The 20,840-nt window shown below is 39.9% G+C and overlaps 2 protein-coding genes across 3 annotated transcripts in view; both read right to left on the reverse strand.

Annotated features, from left to right (window-relative positions):
- LOC103821325 (serine/arginine-rich splicing factor 7) overlaps positions 1-20,840 on the reverse strand; it is a 1,055,603-nt gene that overhangs the window by 102,591 nt on the left and 932,172 nt on the right. The gene's annotated exons all lie outside the window — the stretch shown is intronic.
- ALK (ALK receptor tyrosine kinase) overlaps positions 1-20,840 on the reverse strand; it is a 306,382-nt gene that overhangs the window by 93,815 nt on the left and 191,727 nt on the right. Inside the window, exon 5 of the mRNA XM_050973237.1 lies at positions 10,524-10,651. Coding sequence (XP_050829194.1) covers positions 10,524-10,651 — 128 coding nt within the window. The remainder of the gene's footprint in view (positions 1-10,523; positions 10,652-20,840) is intronic.

The following is a 20,840-nucleotide window of genomic DNA, read 5'->3' on the forward strand; positions in this document are numbered from 1 at the left end:
AGCATCAGCAGAATGTAGAGGTGCTAAAAAAAGGTCACCTATATGCTATTAAGATAAAGAAATAGGGAAAAAGGGACAAGTCCATTGCTTGGGTCTGTAAACTGGAAAAGAAACTTTCTTCATTTCATCTGAGACTACTGTTTTGGGATGGTATAGCAAGATGAATAAATGGAAACCATAAGAAACTTCTCTGCAGTCTTTACAGAACAGTATCATGGTGGGCTTGCACTGTAGGAAGGGTTATTTTGCATGACTGACTAACATTTGGTGGCATCTACCTCATCATGACACTTTAGTTCCATTTAAGCAATCACCCTAATTGTCCAGGAAAGAAAGGCACTGTTTACTTGAAAATTTAAAAAAGTCGTATGAACCAGGGAGAATTGTTTTGATAAAGACAACTGTAATGCATTACTGCTGCTGCCTGGTACTGCTAGGAACAGAACCAGCAAGAAGAAGTACATGTATTATAATTTTAGGGGAGCTACATGAAGCCACAAATTAGTCCACATTCTACAAATCAACAATTAGGATGAAGACTACTTACTATAATATAAACTTATAATGGAATAAAAATTGCCCTAAAGGCTTTGTGATTAGATTAGACAGGCAAGAATGTTTTATGACTAAAGGGAAATAGGAGAAGTAGGCTTGTCCAAGTGAGAGGAATTGCATGATTTCACCTGGGAACAGAGAAAGCTAGAGTTGCTCTAAAGATGAAGCTAGAAGAAAACAGAAGATAAACACCATAAACATGGAAGACCATTGCAAAGCACTCTGTGCAAACACAAGCAGTGCAAACATCCCTTGGAACAGAACTTTTCCAATATGGAACAGAAAAGGTTATTTCCATTTCTCAGTTGTCTTAACCAGTTGTTAATTTAAAAAAAAAAAAACATATAACAGCACAGTAAGACATATAATTACAAATCCTGTGTCAGCTTCAGCCTCTATCTGCAGTGAAAGATCAGCTGTAACTTAAACCTGACTCTTCTCTCGGCTGTGAAGAGATGAGCAATGATGAAGTAACTGAAGTCCAAATCAGGAATGTTGCTATCAAACCTCTTGTTAGGCTCCTCCTTTTTCAAAAGGACAAATATATAAATATATTATTTGATAAATATATAGGGGCAGGTCTCCAAGCTGATGCAAACAGTTGAGGCTCCAACAATTATTGGGATGACGTGCAACGTGCTTTAGTAATTTCACTGGCAGAAACTCCTCACAAGTAACTGCATACTTACTCACTTCCTTTGCTTTGGGAAATAGCTCCCTTGGAAGAAACACTTCCTTTACTTGGCTACACAAGCCACTTGGCAATTTTTGCAGACAGGTGAGTCATTTTGCTACTGTTTTGTTACTGATGTGTACAACAAGAGTACACAGGAGGGCTGAGTTAACACTGTTTCCAAAACTTTGTACTTGATGTTTCTGATCTTATAGCAGCTGCTTTCTTTTTGTTATGGTTTCATTAACTGATGTGCATGAACGTGTCTACATACACGGTCATTCCACGAGGTGCTTAAATAGACAACAGTGTCTTTGTGTCTTTTTAGGAATCAATAGCAACACTGATAATATTACAAAAATTTTGAAATTTCATACTTTTCTTTTTTGTTGTGGTTTGTTTGTTTTTGTTCTTTTCTTTTGTGTTTTGCACCGCATAAGCTAACGCTGGATTTATGCAGTTGTTGCTTACAGCTCTAAATGATGTTTTAAAAATCCAGTCCATCATTTGGGTTTAAGTGCAAGGAATATCCTATAGTTTCCCAGAAATCATTTACTCTGGATTGTGGTGCACCTAATTCCACCAAAATAGCTTAGATCCCAGTATGGTTCAACCTCATCATCTCACAGAACCAGATGGATTGCTTCTCAACTCTCAAGGTTTTTAGGTATCCAAAGAGCTGCAGTGTTCATCTGTATTCACATCAAATGAAAGATCTACCACTGATGATATTTTTGGACCAAGATAAATGTTTCTTACAGAGTTGACTAATTTATATTTATTTATATTTCCTTGCAGATCTGAAAAAACACTTCCAAACCTCTGCCTGCGCTTACAAATTCACTGATTCTCCATCAATCATGTTCCATGAACATTACACTTTTGGAATTGGACCCAGGATCCAGCTGACTCATTTAATTGCTTGCAACCTCCCAGTTATAGAAAACTTCAGTAGGCAGTAATTTTAAAAAGGGAGGGAGGGGAAAAGGTATGTTCTTAAAATTTCTTTCATGTAATAAAAACTGACTGCAATTTAAGATCTTGCCATCCATGTGTGACTTCTGGATCAATAAGCCTTGCTAGCAGGGCTTTCAAAGGCTCAATTCATAAAAGCCCTGTACACCTCATTTATGGAGGCACTTGGTAAAGCTGCCTCCCTTCTCATCCTCATGATGGAAGGCATGTCTCAATGCCAGGCAGTAATGATGGCATTTTTGAGAACTCCTAGGGGACTCAGGAGTGTGGTTCCCATTAATTTGTGCTCCAAAGTCACTTGGCAGCTTTTAAACATTGCTCTCTCTCCCCACGTTTTTCACAACTTCAGAGTAAAAGAATTGCAACTTACAGGCTTAATGATACTGCCCGAGACTCTGATGGGCAGACACTGGTTGTGAATTTCCAAATACAGCATAAAGGACTTTCATTTGTTAAAAGGGCATGCAGTGCTTCTCAGAAAACTTAGTTCCCCTTTAAAAATTCTTAAACTTTTCAGGGGACAAAACCCAATGCAGTAGTTTTATTCCATTGTCCCTTCTATTTACGGGTTATGGATTTGATTTGGAATTACAAGGTCGAGGTTTTTCAGTTTCAGTTGCTCTATTACAGAGTGCCACTGTATCCCTCAGTGCTGGCACCAAGGTGCCACACCTCTCCCATGTGTAAAAAAAAACATCTCCGTGGGTTGATTTAGCAATTGGTTTATTCAGAAAGCTGACTGCAGCAGACCTGGCAGGAACAGAACAGCAGGACTGGGCAGCAGGAGTCCTGAGCCAGGAAAGGGAAGGCTGTGGACAAAAAGAGGGAAGAGCTGGACAGGGTCTTATAGCACAACTGGGGCAGATTTACCATGAGACCTTTCAGACACAGAAACCAAACTGGACTTGAACTTTTCAGATGATAAGCCCTGAGGTACAGAAGTGCCCTGAGCCAAAACCTTAAGGACTCTATCCTGTGAAGAAAGAGGAAGAATTACACCTTTTTTTCAATCTTGTATGTACTGCACTACTACAGAGAAGCAGTGACCACCTTAGTACCCACCATTTGTATGTGTGACACTTAAGCAGGTTTTTTAAAAAATAGGATTCTTGCTGTTAGCATTATTTCATTTTCAAGCAAACACAGAACATCTTCTTTCCTTATTGTGCCACATTCTCTTAATTCTTGTTCTTCATCTTCCAAAACCTATTTTGCTCATTAATGCCTCTGAGGTTCTGGTGAGATGTGCCACCAAAAGGGACTAGATTCCATCTGAACATCCTAGATATTTATCTTGGCTTTTGATAATTTTAAATGTTAATGAATTAATTCTTGTGCATTTCATTAAATGTTGACAATTCACTGCATTTCCCTCACTTGGTTTCTTTGCCGGTTCAACAGATTATCCACTTAGTTAGTTCAGTCTGGTTGATTGAGTGACTATCTGATTAACCTTGATTGCTCTAGTTAATTAATTGGATTGTAAATGTTTCTTCCAATCACTTTCTAACTGGTCAAACTTTTTAATAATTTCCACCATCTAGACCAATTATTCCTGCCTGATATCCTGTCGTTTGTTTTCAGCGTTTGCGATTTGTCACCGTCTCTCCCTCTTTCTGTAGGGATCCTACAAGAAAGGTGGACAGACACTTTTCACTGGAGCATGTACTGACAGGACAAGAGGGAATGGCTTCTAACTGAGAGAGAAGATGTTCAGATCAGGAAGAAATTCTTCACTGTGGTGAGGCACTGGCGCAGGTTGCCCAGAGAAGCTGTGGATGCTCCATCCTTGGAAGTGTTCAAGGCCAGGTTGGATGGGGCTCTGAGCAACCTGGCCGAGTGGGAAGTGTCCCTGTCCATGGCAGGGGGGTTGGAATTAGATGATCTTTAAGGTGCCTTTGGTTTTCCAACCCAAACCATTCTGGGATTCTATGTTTCTCTTCTTTTGTTGACTCAGTCTGACTCATTTCCTTTCTGCTCGATCATCTCCCTCTTCTGTTCTGACTTTCCAAGCTTCCCCACTCTCTCGGTTCTTCACAAAGGCCACGGCAACTCTTCACAAACATGAGTCAAGTTGCACAGTCAGGTCTTAACAACTCCAAACACCAGCCCTATTTGAACCAACAAAACTTTCCTACAGCTAATAGGGAACTTCATGGATATAAAGCAGAACTCAGACCAAAACAATCCCTCTTCTGCAAAATCAAGGATCTCCATGCCCTCTGTTACAGGCTAGCAGTCTTTTGGGGTTTATTACGGGGAGAAAAAGGGAGAGTGAGACTGTCATCTACTTGCACAGCGGAGTCAGATTGCATAAATCTTTGAATCTGGAGTAATACCGGCTTAAAATCGTTGGGTCATCCATAAATCATCATTGTCCTTCCCATTTCTCAAGTGATAATAGCAAATCCTATGATTGTTTTAATAAATCCAAGCAGTTAAAACATCACAAGAAGTAAGTGGCAGCAATTAATAGTAATAAAAATAAGTTCAATTTGGGGAAAGCAGATTACAGAGTTCATTTTCTTTCACTGAATCAATGGCTCCCCTGTTGAAATAAGCCTTAATTAAAGGAGAAGGTCAGGATAAAAATCATATACAGCATTAAAAAGATAATGTATTGGCCAATTCTTCAAGGTGTTAAAAAGTACTTAAGACCCACAAGTGCCAACATTTGCAATATCTCTTGAGCAGTTCCTAGTACTTCTTATGAGCAGGTCCTTCTCTTCAGACTATTAAGGCTTTGGATTCTAAAGGCTGAGATTTCTCAATTCTGTATCTTAACCCAAGCCACCTAACCTTTTCTGAGTTAGAGAGGATAAACCTGCTTGCTCTGGTAAGGCACACCTATTTGGAGCTGCTGTGGCAGGTTCAAGCCTTTCCACCTTCTGCATGAAAACATCTATTTTAAAGGTGACTTTTAAGTGCATTATAAAACATTTCTTTATATCCCCTTCCTCCATATCTTAAAACCCCAAATATATGGCCAGTTGATTACTAAATAAAACAATAGGACACTCTGTCCCATTTATCACCAAACTGGTACGGCAGACCTATGAAACCCAAATTCTCTATATATTCAGGTTTGCTTCCCCCCTGCTGCTCCTTTGATGAGCACATGAGGGTTCTCAATAGATTAAATTATTCAACATAACCACCACTGTCTAAATCTGGCTCTGCAAGAAGTAGGTGTTCACAGCCAGTAACAGAAATGCATAATCACTAATTCATTACTGCAAGAAGCTACTCTACCAGTAATTGAGTTACTGCGCCTCTTCTGGAAGCAATGTTAAAACTAAATTTGCTTAATTTTTTTTTTTATTCCTAGCATTACAATAACTTCATTTTAAAAAGATGAAAGTGAAAACAAAGATAAGCCCCATAACAAGTTCATTAAATTTATTTTACTTAAATTGGCACAAACCACAAGTGAAATAACTTTCACTTTAGAATGACTTTAAAATTATTTAACTTCACTACAGCCACCACCCTCATCTGCAAAGCAGTATTTTCTCTGACACAAGATCCCTACAAGATTAAAACACAAGCAGGTTAGAGATAGTTTTGGCACAAAAGCTGAAATCAGAATAATCAGTCATAGCTGATGAGGGAGCAGAGGTGAATGGGGAAAGAAGGTGGTCGCCAAAGCATTTGGAAGCAAATGTTCTTAAAATAGTAAGGCTTTTCCAAATGCCTACTTAGTGAAATTAGACCCACAGGAAAACCAGACTGGTTGAGCTGCCTAAATAGCATAGGCCACTCGATGGAAAATGCAGCCAGTCTGCCTAATCTTATTTTTTTTAAATGAAGAAACATAATGCCAACATACTGAATAATCCTGCTGGTTTAAATTAGCTCTGGACCTTTTCTCTGGCTCTGTAAGGTTCTTAACCATGGCATTAATGCCAAAGGAAATGATCCAGCTTCTTTTACACAAAAATTACCTGGACAGGCTAGGTAATATTATCGTAAATGTTAATCCTAGACCTCAGATAGAGACAGCTACTTCTGAAATTATGACTACTTTTTTTTTTTTTAAATCGTGTTTATTTTTCAGTTTTATAACAATGACAAAATACTGACTGCTCATTGTTCTGCTCACCTGTTCCCCTGTATTTCTGGACAGAAGTGGATCTCCAGACCATATAAAATATGACATGACTGATTCTACTGAAGGTTCATACCTTCACTCCTCCATCCCATTAATAGAACCAAGCAAATAATGAAACATAAAATATTATTGCAATTACTCGTGTGGTTTTAGAAAACTTCTGTAAATATCTTGCAATTCTACCCAAATGAAAATTAATTAAATGTTATATCTTTTTCCAATTAATTATTAACATCTAAATGAGCGGTGTGTCATGTGGAGCTTCACTTTGAAATGCATGTTTAATTATTTTTATAGTGAGAAGGTGCAGTTGCCAGAGCAACTCCCAAGGGATGTGGCAGAGGCCTCATCACTGGATCACTGGAGGTTTTCAAGATGCAGCTGGGTCAGGGTTCTAGATAATCTCCCCTAGACTCCCTTTCACACAAAAAGTTGTGCCAGATTCTCTTTGAGGTTCCTTCCAACCTGGCCTATTCTGTGATTCTCACTCATACACTGAGTGAGAATCACAGAACAGTGATAATCTCAGTTATAATCTCAGTTATAATCTCACTCATAATCTCAGTTTTCTGTTGGGAAGAGGTTAACTTTTCTAGCCAATTTCCCAATAGGAAGCATCAAGAACTCATTTTGAAAAGGGGCTCACTGGTATTTCATTAAGTTCAGTTAACCACAACATCCTGTCACCAAATTAATTTATAAGACAAACTGCAGAAAGAGAGCATGTGGGAAAACTGCAATGATACATATCCGGGTTTTGTCCGAATGCACAGAAACATCATTTTAGTAATGATTCAGATGCATAAGCAATCCTGTCTGCAGAAAGCCCTTATTGATCTCCTGCAGCTGATTCATAAATCTGCTGCTAGAATATTTATCAAGTGGTATCATGAAAAATTCTATCTGGCGGTTGATCATATTTCTTCAGACGTGTTGTAAGTCTGTATTTTCACTCTTCCTTTGCTCTCTCTTCTTTCAGTAAAATCACCTCCTGATCTTCAAAATTTTTCCTTTCCTGAGAGGTCCTGGGCTTTTGATCAAGGATTTTTCCTTTAGTACAACCTTAACTCCAACTTTCAGAAATTTGCATACATATTGCAGCCATCAGATCATTACAGAACTAACTGCCTACCAGCTCCAAAGGTAATGTGTGTTTCTGTGTACTTTCAGTATCTACTGAAAAAAGGCAGTTGCTGAGTGGACAGAAGCATTAACTTAATCAACAACACACGGTCTTCTCCCCTCTCCAAAATAAATGGTTTTTATGTTGCTTACTGAGCTTGAAAACTTGAAAGCTAAGTGCTTCCTCCTGGACAGGCTGAGTATCTGAAATAACTGCTTTTAACAGCCCTGGAGCATCATTAAAGCTTTAAGACATTTCAGAAGCATTTGGTCTCCACGCCCCTTAGGTAAAAATTTACTTAGAATTGGTAAATTGAACATTGCTAAGTACAACAATGTCTTGTCATTTACCTGTGCCTACTAATAAGTACTTTAATTAAGACTTTTGGAAATAAGTTAGCAAATTAATTAATTTACAACTGCAATAAAAAATCAGTAAGAAACCCATTAAATATCATAAATAAGTCAATACATTACTTAGGAAACGAACTCTATTTTTATTACTAGAAATTACCATCCACTATAAAATGTCACTTTACTTGTATAAGTAACAAATTTCTTAACTGATGTTATTAATTTAATATATTACTTCTCTGCAATTTGTTTTTTTTTTTATTTGGCTACTGCACTTATTTAAATAGTAAGTTGTAAGAAAGAGAATTAGGCAATCAATAGCTTAGGTTTTACACACTGACAAACACAATTTGCTTCACATTTAAGTCAGTAATTGAAAGTCAATTGCTTGTAGCAGTCCAGGCAACGCTACCTGTTAGTTGTCCTGAGACAAAACCTACAGAAGTACAAGCAGTCTTTGTATTGACTGTAGGGGCTCTCTGATCAGATTCAAATCCTAAGGTTGAGAAAAGACTGTAAGAACTTTCCTTCTATTATGGGAACTGGGAAATGTGAAGATATTCAAGTGACAATTAACTAGACTTTTTTGATTTTGAACTTTTTAAAAATTCAGAATTTTATCAGCATCAGAATCTCCTTAAGTTTTTTATTTCCCATTCAATCCCATTTAAACAGGTATTTTTCAGTTCAGATGAAATATTTTTTTCCTATGCAAAATCTTTTCTGTGATTAAGGAACTAAAAAAAAATGGAATCACCAACATGCAAAAGCAAATTCCAACCTCAAACTTCTTCAAGCCCTTATTGCTTGTCACCCAGAGGCTGCTCGGGCACTGGAACAGGCTCTCCAGGGCACTGGTCACAGCACCAAGTCTGACAGAGCTCCAGAAGGGTTTGGAGATTGCTCTCAGGCTCATGGGTGACCCTTGGGGTGTTCTGTGCAAGGCTGGGATTTGGACTCAGTGATCCTCATGGACCCCTTCCAACTCAGCATATTCTGTGATTCTTTCTATGTTTGCGCCTGAGGAAATGGCAGCCGAATTTCCTAAGATTGTATGTACACCTTAATTTACTTTTAAATTGTGTTTATGGTCTTCAAAAGGCTTAGATGAATCAGGCTGAAGGCATTTTTCTATTTCTTAGATATTTCTTTCTCAAATTCACCCATGTTTTATGTGCTCCAGTAGCATTAAGGTATCCAAGTAGCTAAGCTGCCCAAAGGCTTCTACAGCTGCAGAAAAATTAGATTTAGATTAATCTTTTCTTATTGCTTTCCCTATTTTCTCCAAGCTTAAGGTGTCACCCTCAGCTGCTCATCACCACCTCTTTCCTTGTAAAATTACACTGCCATGTCTTCAACTGTACACAAAAGGCTTAGTGACTTAAACCAACAGAAAATAAGAGAACAAGTGGTTTTGTTCTCTGGTGGCATTGTTCTTACGCTGTGTCCTATAAGCAGGGCAGACGAGTAGGTCTCTGCTGCAAATCTGCAGGCAAAATGGGAGATTTGTTCCTTCTTTTGCCCAGAATGTATCTAAATGGCCTCAGCTCTTGACATCCATCATCTGCACAGCAGTGCTTGCTGCTGGTCAGATCTCCCAGGCCAGCACCTTGGGCTTGCCCTTGAGTGCTCCCAAAAGAGGAGCTCCTGTGCCCACAGTCTCTTGCACTGAATTCTGAAAGCATTGTGGATGACTTGTGTCCTTACACCAGCAGCAGAACAGGCACCTTCTGTCTGAACATGCCTTTGCTTCCAGCACAATGTCAGGCTGCTCCTTGTTGGAGCTTAGAGAGCACCTTTATGTACAAACAGGACAATAAATCCTTTAATACAACTGGCCTTTGTGGAGAGCAAGGTAAATGACCAAAATAATGTATGTTCTGCAGCACATTTCCCTGTCCTAGAGAGGTTGAAAAGAAGGACATGCAGCTCAACTCAACACTACTCCAAATAAATAAAATGGACAAAAAGTAATGTGTTAAGAGCTATAAGTAGTAATATTCTTCACTGACACGCCACCTAAAGATTTCAGAATGATTCACAGAGTCCATAAAACTGGTAGAACTAATATGCAGCTGCTTCTGGCACAGAGCACTGAATTTACATACTTGGATTGATTAGATAGCTTGCATTTAAAAAAGTAACTCCCATTTAGGTTGCCTATTATTAAAATTCCACACATTACATGAAGCTATTAGGGGCTGCTCAGCAATAACTGCTTTGGAACATTGCCAAAGAAAGGCATACTTTCTTAGAATCAAGTTTTCCACAGTTGTTAAAAAAACAACCCCGAAATTTGTAACCATGATCACAAAAAAAAGATGGCTTGCAAGATGTCTGTCAAGGAACCCCTCATCTGCTCTACTTTCTGCTGCAGAAAAGAGAAGTTGTCAGGATATGCATCTGGCAAGCCAGGATGAGTACTGCTTCTTTTCTCCCAAAATTAAATTTTCATAGCTATTCTTCCCAAATGGATTAAAAAAAAAAAAAAAAAAAAAGAAAGCAAAGCAAACCAAAACAACAAACTTGTTTTTAACTTCTTGAAGGAAAGTTTTAAGGCAGCATTAGAAAAGATCCTTCCCTGAGAGGGACCCTATTTTATTTTTTAAAATTTAAATTATTCATTTGACAAGAACCTTTTCTTCTGTGGTGTCTGCAGCAGCCAGAAATCATGCTTCTCTCCAAAAAGGCATCAAAGCATTATGAGCTAGAAACAATAAAATGCTCTGTTACCTGAGCTGCAGTTCTTCATGGCGAAGGAATCCACGGCTGCCACGCTCTTGTTCCCATTAGGAACATATTCCAGTGAGATCCGAAATGGTTTCTCCAGGTGTCCAACTCTCCTTTGAAGCAACACCCATCTGGTCTCATTGCAGAGCAAGAGGAAAGAACACAGGAGAAGAGCTGTAAGGAAGGCTACTACTTTACAAATACCAAATCCCCCAAAGGAGCAGCTCCACTTATGGCTGTGCCTCCTACCCCAGTCCTCACTTCCCTCACAGTGCCCCATGGTCAGGGCCTTTCCTTCCCATGGATTTTGCAAAAGCAAGATTCTAAGCACCAAGATTTCCACCCAGCTGAGATGTGGAAACCCAGGTAAACAGCAGCTTGTTGCTCTCTTCTGTCACACTTCTGTGCCCCCAGATGTCTGCCTGCTGTTTAAAGGAAGCTTAACTCTCTGTGCAAAGCAAGCTGTGAAATCTGTACCACACGTGCACAGCCCCTTTAAATATCCTTCCTGAGTCTCACCAAAAACTCTCTTAGTCACTCAGGAAATAAGGCAGTCTCCAGGGCTGTGCAAGAGCTCCAATTCCCAGCACTGCATCACTGGTTGGGGTAACACGTTTTGCTTCTAGAGCAGTTGGCCGGAACACCTACCTGTGCATGGAGCACCCATGCCATTTCTCCTCCTCCAGATCCTGTCCCTCTTTTCCTGCTTACCTCCCTCCCAAATGACAAAAAATTCCCAGCAAGTAAATCAAGGAAGTGAATTAATTTCTAGCAGCCCTGGAGGTTAACATCCACACCCCAAGTGTGCCACAACTTAGTTTGCTTGTTGCCAAGAGAAAATGAGAACAAAATGCCTGTATGAGCTTAATTTATTCCCTGAGATGCTAGAAGGCATCAGTGCCTGGCTGTCTTTAATGTCTACCTCCTCCCCTCTGATCAGCTGGGTCTGCTGTTTTACCTGAAATAACTTCCAGCCAGAGAGCACAAGAACTATTCCTAGACCCCTGGTTCCAATTCTGTATCCCACAAGACATGTCTAAAGGTAGATAATAAAAACACAAGCATCTGACTTTCTGCCAATATTCTGGAATTCTGCAAGGAAAAAATTAAGGAATTAAATACTTGTACAACAACATGGTCTGGCCCATCTCGCTTTTCATCCTTGGGCACAGGCTGCCAATAAAACCACTTGACACTGTTTGTGAAGGGCTGCATCCCAAGAGGCTCTGTAACCTCAGCATGATATGGATCCCATCCCCTGTTTCTCTCCAGTTCATCAGGGCCTGCTCACTAACCATAAACATGATCAGAGACAAGAGATTCTGTGAAGTCACTCAGCCACTACTAATTCAATTTTTTCACATTTCTGTTACAGGAAGAATTCAGCACCAAGGGAAAAGTCCCTTTGTAGCATACTGTAAGTGGTCAGCTGGAGCCTAACAAACCAACAGGGCCTAACAAAGCCTATTAGGAAATGCAGCTCCAGCTGCAACCTTTGAAAGATGAGACCAAAAATGTACTGTGTTTCCTTAAGTTGTTTTTAAACACCAGTATTAAGCATTTTGGGGGAAGACTGTGATTATTTCTAGTTGTCAGAAATTTTTCATTGGCCTTTGACAAAACCCCACATTTTTTATTGCTCTTACAAAAAGATTTCCTTGTCAAGTACCTCCACCACCTCCCTGTATATGTGTTTGTGTTTGTCCATGAGCTGTGAAAAAGAACACTTTTTTGGGGGGCAGGAAGGGAACCCTCTGAAACAGATCTTCTGAGCACAGGAAGCCACCCAGTTTATCTGGTATCCATTACAAGAATCTCCTTCTCCAGAAGCACGCCAAAATTTGGATGTTATGGAGTTAAGAAACCCTTCTGAAAGGAAATATAGCAACATGTGCGTATGACATTTGCACCAACTGACCATCATTTGTGCCTGCTGTGAGCATGGATCAATCCTAAACTGCAGACCCTAGGCTGTGACAGAAGCTAGGAGACTTTTCTTGGTTCCAGAGGCAGACACGTTGCTTGTCTCCTCAGGGACACAGTGGTGTCATTATGCTCCACTGAACTCAACAAAATTTCCAGCAGGCAAGGAAGCTGCTGACAGGTATGTGAAGGACCTAAAGAAAAGTCCTAAGCAAGGGTTGCAGAAGGACCCTGCTGGCAGCTATTGCAGTTCAATGTGCAACTCAGAAAAGCAAACACAGCTTTTTAATAATTTACTAGGTGTCCTCCTCCCTCTTTTTCCATTGAGAAGAGTGAAAATAGACTGCTAAATTTCATTTTTTGTTTACAGTTACTTTCATTTCCACATCTCATCTTTCACCTTCTGTGCTCCAGGCTCCCACTTGAAAGGAGGATGTTGGTGTCCTCACTCTTTTTCTGTCCCACTCCCCCCAGAGATAAATCTGTTTTTGCTGAAATTAAATAGAATAAAGCATTGAGAGTATTTTAAATGCCTAGCTTCTGTGTGAGTTATTTCTTCTGATGTCACTTCAACTTAGGTATATTATAAGGATTAGAGGATACAAATTTCCCTACAAATAGAGCCAAAACTAACCCTAGATTAAATTTGATTATGAAATACAAAAGCATCTGTATGTCATGAAAATTGTTTTTCTCAGCTTCAGAAGACTGATGGATTTTAATTCCAAGTACGCAGTGGCTCTCAACAATGATTTCCATTTCTGTGCTACTGCTAACCCTCTGGATAAATGTGCCAGGAGTTTTAGGAATTGCTTTTTTGAGTTAGTGGTGCAATAACTTTAGTTTGAGATTCTCAGGCCTCTCATAGTTTACCACAGAAACTTTATTAACTCCCAGAGCTGTTGCCAAGCAGGTGTTTTATATCACCCCCACACAAGACTGGAAAAGGCAGACTCACTCAAGCCCAGATTCATTACAAAATATATTCATACTTCGTGGTACAAATTCCTACAGCAGGTTGCCTGAGATTCAGAGATTCACGTGAAAAGAAGTACCAAGTCTCAGCCTCTTACTTTGGAGACAAAGATGACATTAACTGGTAGATTTATCAGGGATACTAAAAATAGCTCCAGGGTCAGCAGAGGCACCTGTGGGCAAATTCAGATAGGAATCAGTTCTGCCATCATTCTGTGGCAGATTTGGGACTCTGATCTCCAGACCTTCTGTATAACACACTGTATTACACAGACCCACACTGATTTGCACATCCTGTATTATATATAAGCTTCCTGGCAGCAGCATCAGCAAGATCTACTTCAGCATAACCAATACATATTAGATGTTAATTAGCATAGCTTTATTCAATTTCTATCAGTGGTCTGCATGTTATGAATCTAATTTTAGAAAGCATTTTAGCAAGGTAACAGAAAGCTACTTCAGTTGTCTTTTGGGATAGATGGGGAAACACCATGTAAGGAACCTCATACTGGAGTCATACTTCACCAACCTGACAGATTTCTGTGCTGAGATGATAGCACAGAAACAGCACAAGAAGGTGATAGCACCTTCTTGCTCGAGGAGGAGGGCAGTGGATGTTGCTTATCTTGATTTTGATAAGGTTTCCAGCACTCTCTCCCATCCCATCACCACTGACTGATGGAAGCACACACTGTGAGTGGGCAGTGAGGGGGACTGGCTTGGAGGGTTATCACCAGCATACCAAGTCCAGCTGGAAGCCAGTCACTGGGGTACACCTCTGGTTTTACAGTGTTTTCTGTCTTCATTGATGACCTGGATCATGGGACAGGCTGCACTATCAACAAGCTTCCAGAAAGACTGAGAGAAGCAACTGATACAGGGGACAGCTGGGCTGCCACTGGGGGAGGTTGGAAATTTGGGTCAACAGGAACCTCGTGAAGGTTAAAAAAGAGAAATGTAAAGCACTGCCTCTGCAGAGGAACAACCTCATGCACCACCACAGGCCAGAGAGTGGCTTTGCAGAGGACAACCTGTGGGCCCTGGTATACAAAATACTGAGCCTAAGCTAGAAACATGCCCCCAGTGACAAGAAAGGCCAATATTCTCCCAGGCTACACTGGGAAACACAGATCAAAGGGTGATTCTTCCTCACTACTCAGCTCTGGAGAAACACTTCTGGAGGACCAGCTCCAGGGCAGCCCTTTCCAGCATAAAACAGACACAAGGTACAGAAGTGAGTCCAGCAAACAGCCACAGGGATGATTTAGGTACTGGAGCATCTGACATATAAGAGGAGGCGGGGATTGCTTAGTCTGGAGAAGAGGAGGCTCAGGAAGTATCTTATCAGTGTTGATCCATTATGGGTGAGTGAAAAGGAGACAGATTTGGACAAGAGTATCCAATGAAAGGACAACAGGCAAACACAAGGCACTTTTCTTGGACGGAAAGACCAGAAATTCCATTAAAACACAAGAGAAAGCTTACTTGCTTTAAGGGCAACTGAACACTGGAACAAGTTGCCCAGAAATCTTTTAAGTCTCTATTTCCAGATATTTAAAGTGGGAGTGGATATAGTTCTGGGTAGCCTGCTTTAGCTCACCCTGCATCAAGAAGGGAAGTTGGACTACTCAATCTCAGGGATTCCTTACAACCTGAACCATTCAGCATTTTTGAAACATAGGACCCAAAAGCAAACAACAGCAGGTAACAGATTACTCCTGTTATCCTCTGCATGACCTCCAAGCACTCTACAGAGTGATGAATCAGCCCAGCAAGCTGACAACTGCAAGGACAAAGCCATCACTTACTGAACCCAGAGCTATCATCACACAGCCTTCAACATCATGGCCTATTTCTACCACAACAGTGGCCATAATAAGCATGATGATCCCCCTGGATACTGCCTCAAGCAGTAAAAAATTCTGCAGTTTACCATTTTAATTTATACTTTTATACTGCAAAGCAACACACTGTGTTGCACTGTTTAGGCACTGCTCAGTGTCTTGTTACAAGTCAGATCCATCAGGTCTTTCACTGAAGCTGCATTAAGAAATGGTCTCAGATATCTATAATCTGCAATATACATCAGTTTAGACAGAAACTAATAACACTGTGCTCTTCAGTGACAGAGGAACCCAAAATCCTAGATACAAATATTTTCCGACTTTAGAGAAATTCAGACCTGGATGAGGATGTCACCTAGAGAGAATTATTTGCTTAAAGAAAGCCTGGGCAACCCCTAGAGTTTCTCTCAGAAGGCTCTTCTCCAAAACAGAAAACGCTGCTGACAGAACCTGAATCCAGGTTTAAACAGGAGAGCAAGGGCTACGTTTGTGGCTTCTTCATACTCAGTCCTTAATGTGAAGGTGTGCTGGACACAACCTTTGGCCTGTCTCAGCTCTGCAAGGGTGAGGTGCTGGGTCCTGAACAAGCCAAAGTACTTCTCTGTAGCCTAACTTTTCTTAAGCCCCCCATGCACGACTCAGTTGGCCAGGCTCTGGGTTTCAGAAGCCACAATCCAGTTGTCATGGAAACTTGAGAGGTAGTTAAGACACTCTGGTTGTTCATGCAGCATGTAGCTTCAGAAGGAACACTCTCCTGATTAATTCTAATCGATACACTAATGCTTTGGATGCCATTTTGCATGCTCCTCTGGGTAATGCCAGCACTGATTAATTCCAAGTTCAAGTCAGGATGATCTCTTAGAGGCAGTGCATTAAAAAAAAAAAAAAAAAAAAGTGCTAGAACTCTCAAGCCAGAATACTTGCAATCCTACATTTGTCTGCCTTCATGGCTAAATGATTTTGAATCCAATTAACACTCACATACTCTTTCATCCTGTTAAAGAGGGGTTTCAAAATGCTTGATTGCAGCAAGCTTTGGGACTCCAGTTTACTCTCGTGTACAGCAATCATCTTTGTGATCATTCCCCAGACTTCCAGCTAATTCTGGAAGGTAGAATTAATTTCTGTGCTGTCAGCCAGCCTGACACCTGTGCTGCCACCTGTGCCACCACCTAGATCTTCAGGGGAGTGCAGTTTGCACTGGCCCAACAGCAGAAGTTAAGTTTCACCCAGAACACTGTCCTACCTTTGACAGACCCATCACTTTCTCACTTTTACAGAAAATTTGAAAGCAAGTCTTCAACTTAAAACAAGAGTATGGAAATTATTAGCAAGAAGCCCCAAAGAACCAAAGCTTAAATCACAGTAAATCAGGGCTAACTGCCCTTGAACTGTGTTTTGGGGAATGAGGAGCTGCATGGGCCCTCCAAGGGTCATGAATCAGCTCATGTGCTCCCAGCAACAATTAATGGCAGGTTGAGGGAACTTACAACTTACAACTATCTCCTTACAAGAACTTACAACTATCTCCTCTCTTTGAGACAAGTGTTCTGTAAATTCAAGCTGTATTCTGCTCTCTCACCTCCACTTTCTCAAAATAAAAACTGTGGAATTTAACAGACTCCTCATAGATAAACTGAGTGACTGTGTGATTTTATTTCTTCAGGTTGAGGCTCTCATGTAAAGTACTCCTGCTGCTACCAGCACTCATCGTGGTATGGCTGTGAGGAAAATGCAGTGTATCTTGGCAAGGGCTTAGATTTTCTCTCTTTTGTAAAGGGTTCTGCAAGCTTCTGGGAATTAAAAAATTAAATACAAATAATAGCAGCTGTGTCAGAGTATTTCACATCAAAATCTGCCTGCAGCAGTGAAAATATTAGAAGCTGATTTTTGAGAATGAAACCTTGTTAAGGGTGGAATTAAAATTAGCACTAGGACTCCAAATGAGAATTTCTGCTCCTTAATGGATAAATAGTGGAAAGAACAAAACTTTTTCATCCTGCATGCCCCTGCATAATTATGCAGAAGTTTATAATATGCTTTAATCTTGCCTCCAGACTGCTTCAGACTTTCCTTTGCTTCAACAATTACTGGGCACTGCAGAAAGTAAGAAGCAGATAAGACCTTTTCAGGCTCCAGACAACAGAAAATGAAAAAATGTTATCAAGAGGATGCCAATAAAATTTATAGAGACAGGATTAGAAATAAAATCATCTACAGGAGTCTGGGTAAACTCTTTTTTCATTAATTCAAACAATATAATATGCTGCCTTGTAATTATTTTTAATAATCAACTTTAAAGTAATTTCAGTTTACTGACCCTAAAATTACTAAAATGACACCAGGTCCAGAATTTGAAGCATGATAATATAGTCTTGCAAAATAGCAACGAACAGAAATACTGTACAATAATACAAGCAACTATTTAACATTACAGGAGGAAATTCTTGATGTGCAAGACAAAGTTTGCAATGTTAATTCCTCTGCTCATTGATAATTTTACTTTGTAAGAGGAAGAAAAACGGGAAAACTTTAATTTTTAAGGGAAAGAAAACAAGTATCATTTTTCCTCTATTGATTTAATGCCGACTGTCTGTCTACCCTTTTCTTTGGCCTTTTGCATAAGCAAGACAAAACTGTAACTGGTAGGTTAAATACAGCTGAGACCTTTATTAGTGTCATTGGATCGGACCTTTAACATCCCTGTCAGTGGCTCCAGAGAGCTTCCCCGCCCTTTCCTCAAAATGCCTTTAGAAGATGCTTTCGCAAAAGTTTTGCCATTAAAAAAAAAAACCAAAATAAATTGCAATTATTTTCTTTCCTGTTACTCTTTTAGTGCTTTTGAGATGAAACTAAAACCACTGCCACCTCCCCCCAAGAAAGTGTTCTGTAACTGTGCTTGGTTTGACCAATAAGCCAGGCATTGAGTAATTACCTTGCCTACAACAGGAGTCCAACAAGATTTTGACTCCAAAATGCAATTACACCCCCTCAAGAGGGCTGGAAAGGAGGTTAAATCTACCCTCTCTCTAGAATTGCAGTGCTGGGCTCCTTTGTACAGCTGCTCCACTGAGAATTGTACAGCTGGGAAGATATTGCAATATGGAAGAAACTGCTTTAGGCTTCAGCGAAACACAAGCTGCCTGTGAAGGATATTTTTTTATGTTCTACTTATTCCTGGCCAACAGTGGAAGTTTGTAATTAAGCCCCTACAGTTTCTTTGGTAGTGGACTCTTCTCCTGTGCAGAGAGCATGCTACACAACCCAACACATGGGGAAACAATCTACATGAGAAAAACTATTCAAATGGAAGAAGATAAAACATACAGAAAAAATACATGTTCTTGTTAACTTCTACAGAGTTAAAATATTATTTTTAAACCACCTTTCTGAATTGTTGAAAATTCAATCTTACAAAGATTTTGTCTTCCTAACTTGTTTAAAAAATATTCCCTGCTCTGAAAATGTGAAAACTTGTATTGGAGCATTGTGAAGAACTGAAAAGTTAGCTGACTTAAGAATTGCACACTCACGATTAAATCTTATTCTTGTGATTACAAATGAGAAACTTTTAATGGGCTTTAATACTGACTCAGCCCTGGAACAAAGAGCAGAGCAACTTTAGAGGGATTCAAAGTCAGACGATGGATTTATGCTGTATGGTAGAGGGCAAACCTCTTTCCAAGAGAGTAATCAATTTTCCCCTGGAAGGCAACCCACTAAATAAATGGCAGAGTTATGATTAATTCAGCCAATCTTTTTAAAAAGTCTCTGGAATGAGTAAACCGGGTTTCTACAGGACAATTTTTTTTACTGACCATTCCAAAATGTAAACTTAGTGCTCCAGACATGCTAAGAAACTCATAAAGTAAAAACTCTATCAGACAAGAGTGGATGAGACAGGAGAAAGCATTGTTGGTTTTTTTAAACAACAGAACCAATCATTTTAATTAGCTACTTCATCACATCCAATAGACAGTTCTGATGTTTTTTGTGGGAGCTCCCCATGGACATGACATGGCTAATCACTCCAGTAAGAGACTTCCGCAATTGCAAGTACAGTAGAGCTCAACAACTTGCTCAGAGGAATGTCTTCATCTGGCCCTGAACTTTCCTTTACATTCCCCAGTCAAACCACGCACAATGGAACTTTCTTCTGCCTCTTAAGCAGTAGACAGTTGGAGGCACTCGTGGGATGCTAAAATTAGCTATCACATCCAAGATGTAGCACCAAAACTGATGTGAAAATCATAGCTCAGCAGATTTTTCTGGGGCACAATAGCTCTTTAGTGTCACCTCCTCTTGTAGACCTCTCCCTATTTGCATATCAGCTTGATTACACCCACTTTAACAAAGCTAACACTGCCAAAAAAATGAAATTTCACTGTATGAAACCAAGTTGCAGTAACTCTTGGCAGCATGTAAGCCCAGGCAATCCCAGGAACACTGAGCATTCATACAAACCATTATGTCTTTAGGTGGTTATACACACCTCACAGCTCTTTAGCAAAGAAATCAAACACCTCATTTTTCAGGTGGGTGAAAAGGAGGCACAGCAAGGTTATGTGATTCATTTAGTCAGTAGTTAGAACTAGAATCAGAGACAAAAGTTTCTCATTCTTATTCCTATGTCCTAATCCACTGCATCGTGATGCTTCTGATGAGGGTAATTAAATTTCATGCTTCAGGGAGTAACTTAATTGTCTTTGAGGATCACAAGGAAACTCCATCCTTTCAACACAATGTACAAGGCTGCTCAGGTGTGCCAAAGAGTAGTTTTCATTTTTATTTAAATATTGAAAGTAGAACAATCTAATCCTAATTACAGCCAAACACAGTCAAGGCTTTAAAATGACAGAAAGTCTTTTTAAAAGAAAGAGTAGTGGCAAAATACTCTGAACTTATTTAGTTCTCAACAGCTGCATTGGGAGACCAATTAAACCAGGATTTTTACCTCCACAGTCAGCAATGGCTTTTCATGGCACAGGTAAAGGGAATAGGAATATTGTATCCACTCACTACCTATCTAGGGGAAATAAAGCCATGAACAATTTTAGGTTCAAAGTTAGGTTCAAAGAGTGAGTGAGAGAGAAGATTTCACCGAAGAGAACAGCTGTGCTTACTGTGTATCCTTTACAAATATCCTTTGCAATTACCTAGCAGCTGTAATAACCTAAACTTGAAAATCAGATATCAATACAGCTAAAGAAAGATTAAAGACCAGATGAAGAACTGTTTGAATCATTAGGCTCAGAAGGATTTAGAGAACATCTACTCCAGGCATTCCTGCCCGCTACAAGACAGTCCTCCAAGAGGCTTCTAAAACCCATTTCAGCAGGTCAAATCCCATAAAAAGCTGTCTGGTTAGAAAGAGAATGGGTGTTAGAGATTCCCAGAAACAAAAAAGGCTGGCAGATAATCCTCGGCAAATACCACCTTACCCATAACTTCAGCTGTTTCCAGTCTTTGCCTGCAGCACAGAGGTAGGATATATTGCACTGGGCAGAGCATGTGCCATATGAGATGCGAAATAGAAAAAGTAAATAAGAATAAAACATGGTGCAGAACAAAAAGA

This window comes from Serinus canaria, chromosome 3 (genome assembly GCF_022539315.1).
Source record: "Serinus canaria isolate serCan28SL12 chromosome 3, serCan2020, whole genome shotgun sequence".
NCBI classification, from domain to species: Eukaryota; Metazoa; Chordata; class Aves; order Passeriformes; family Fringillidae; genus Serinus; species Serinus canaria.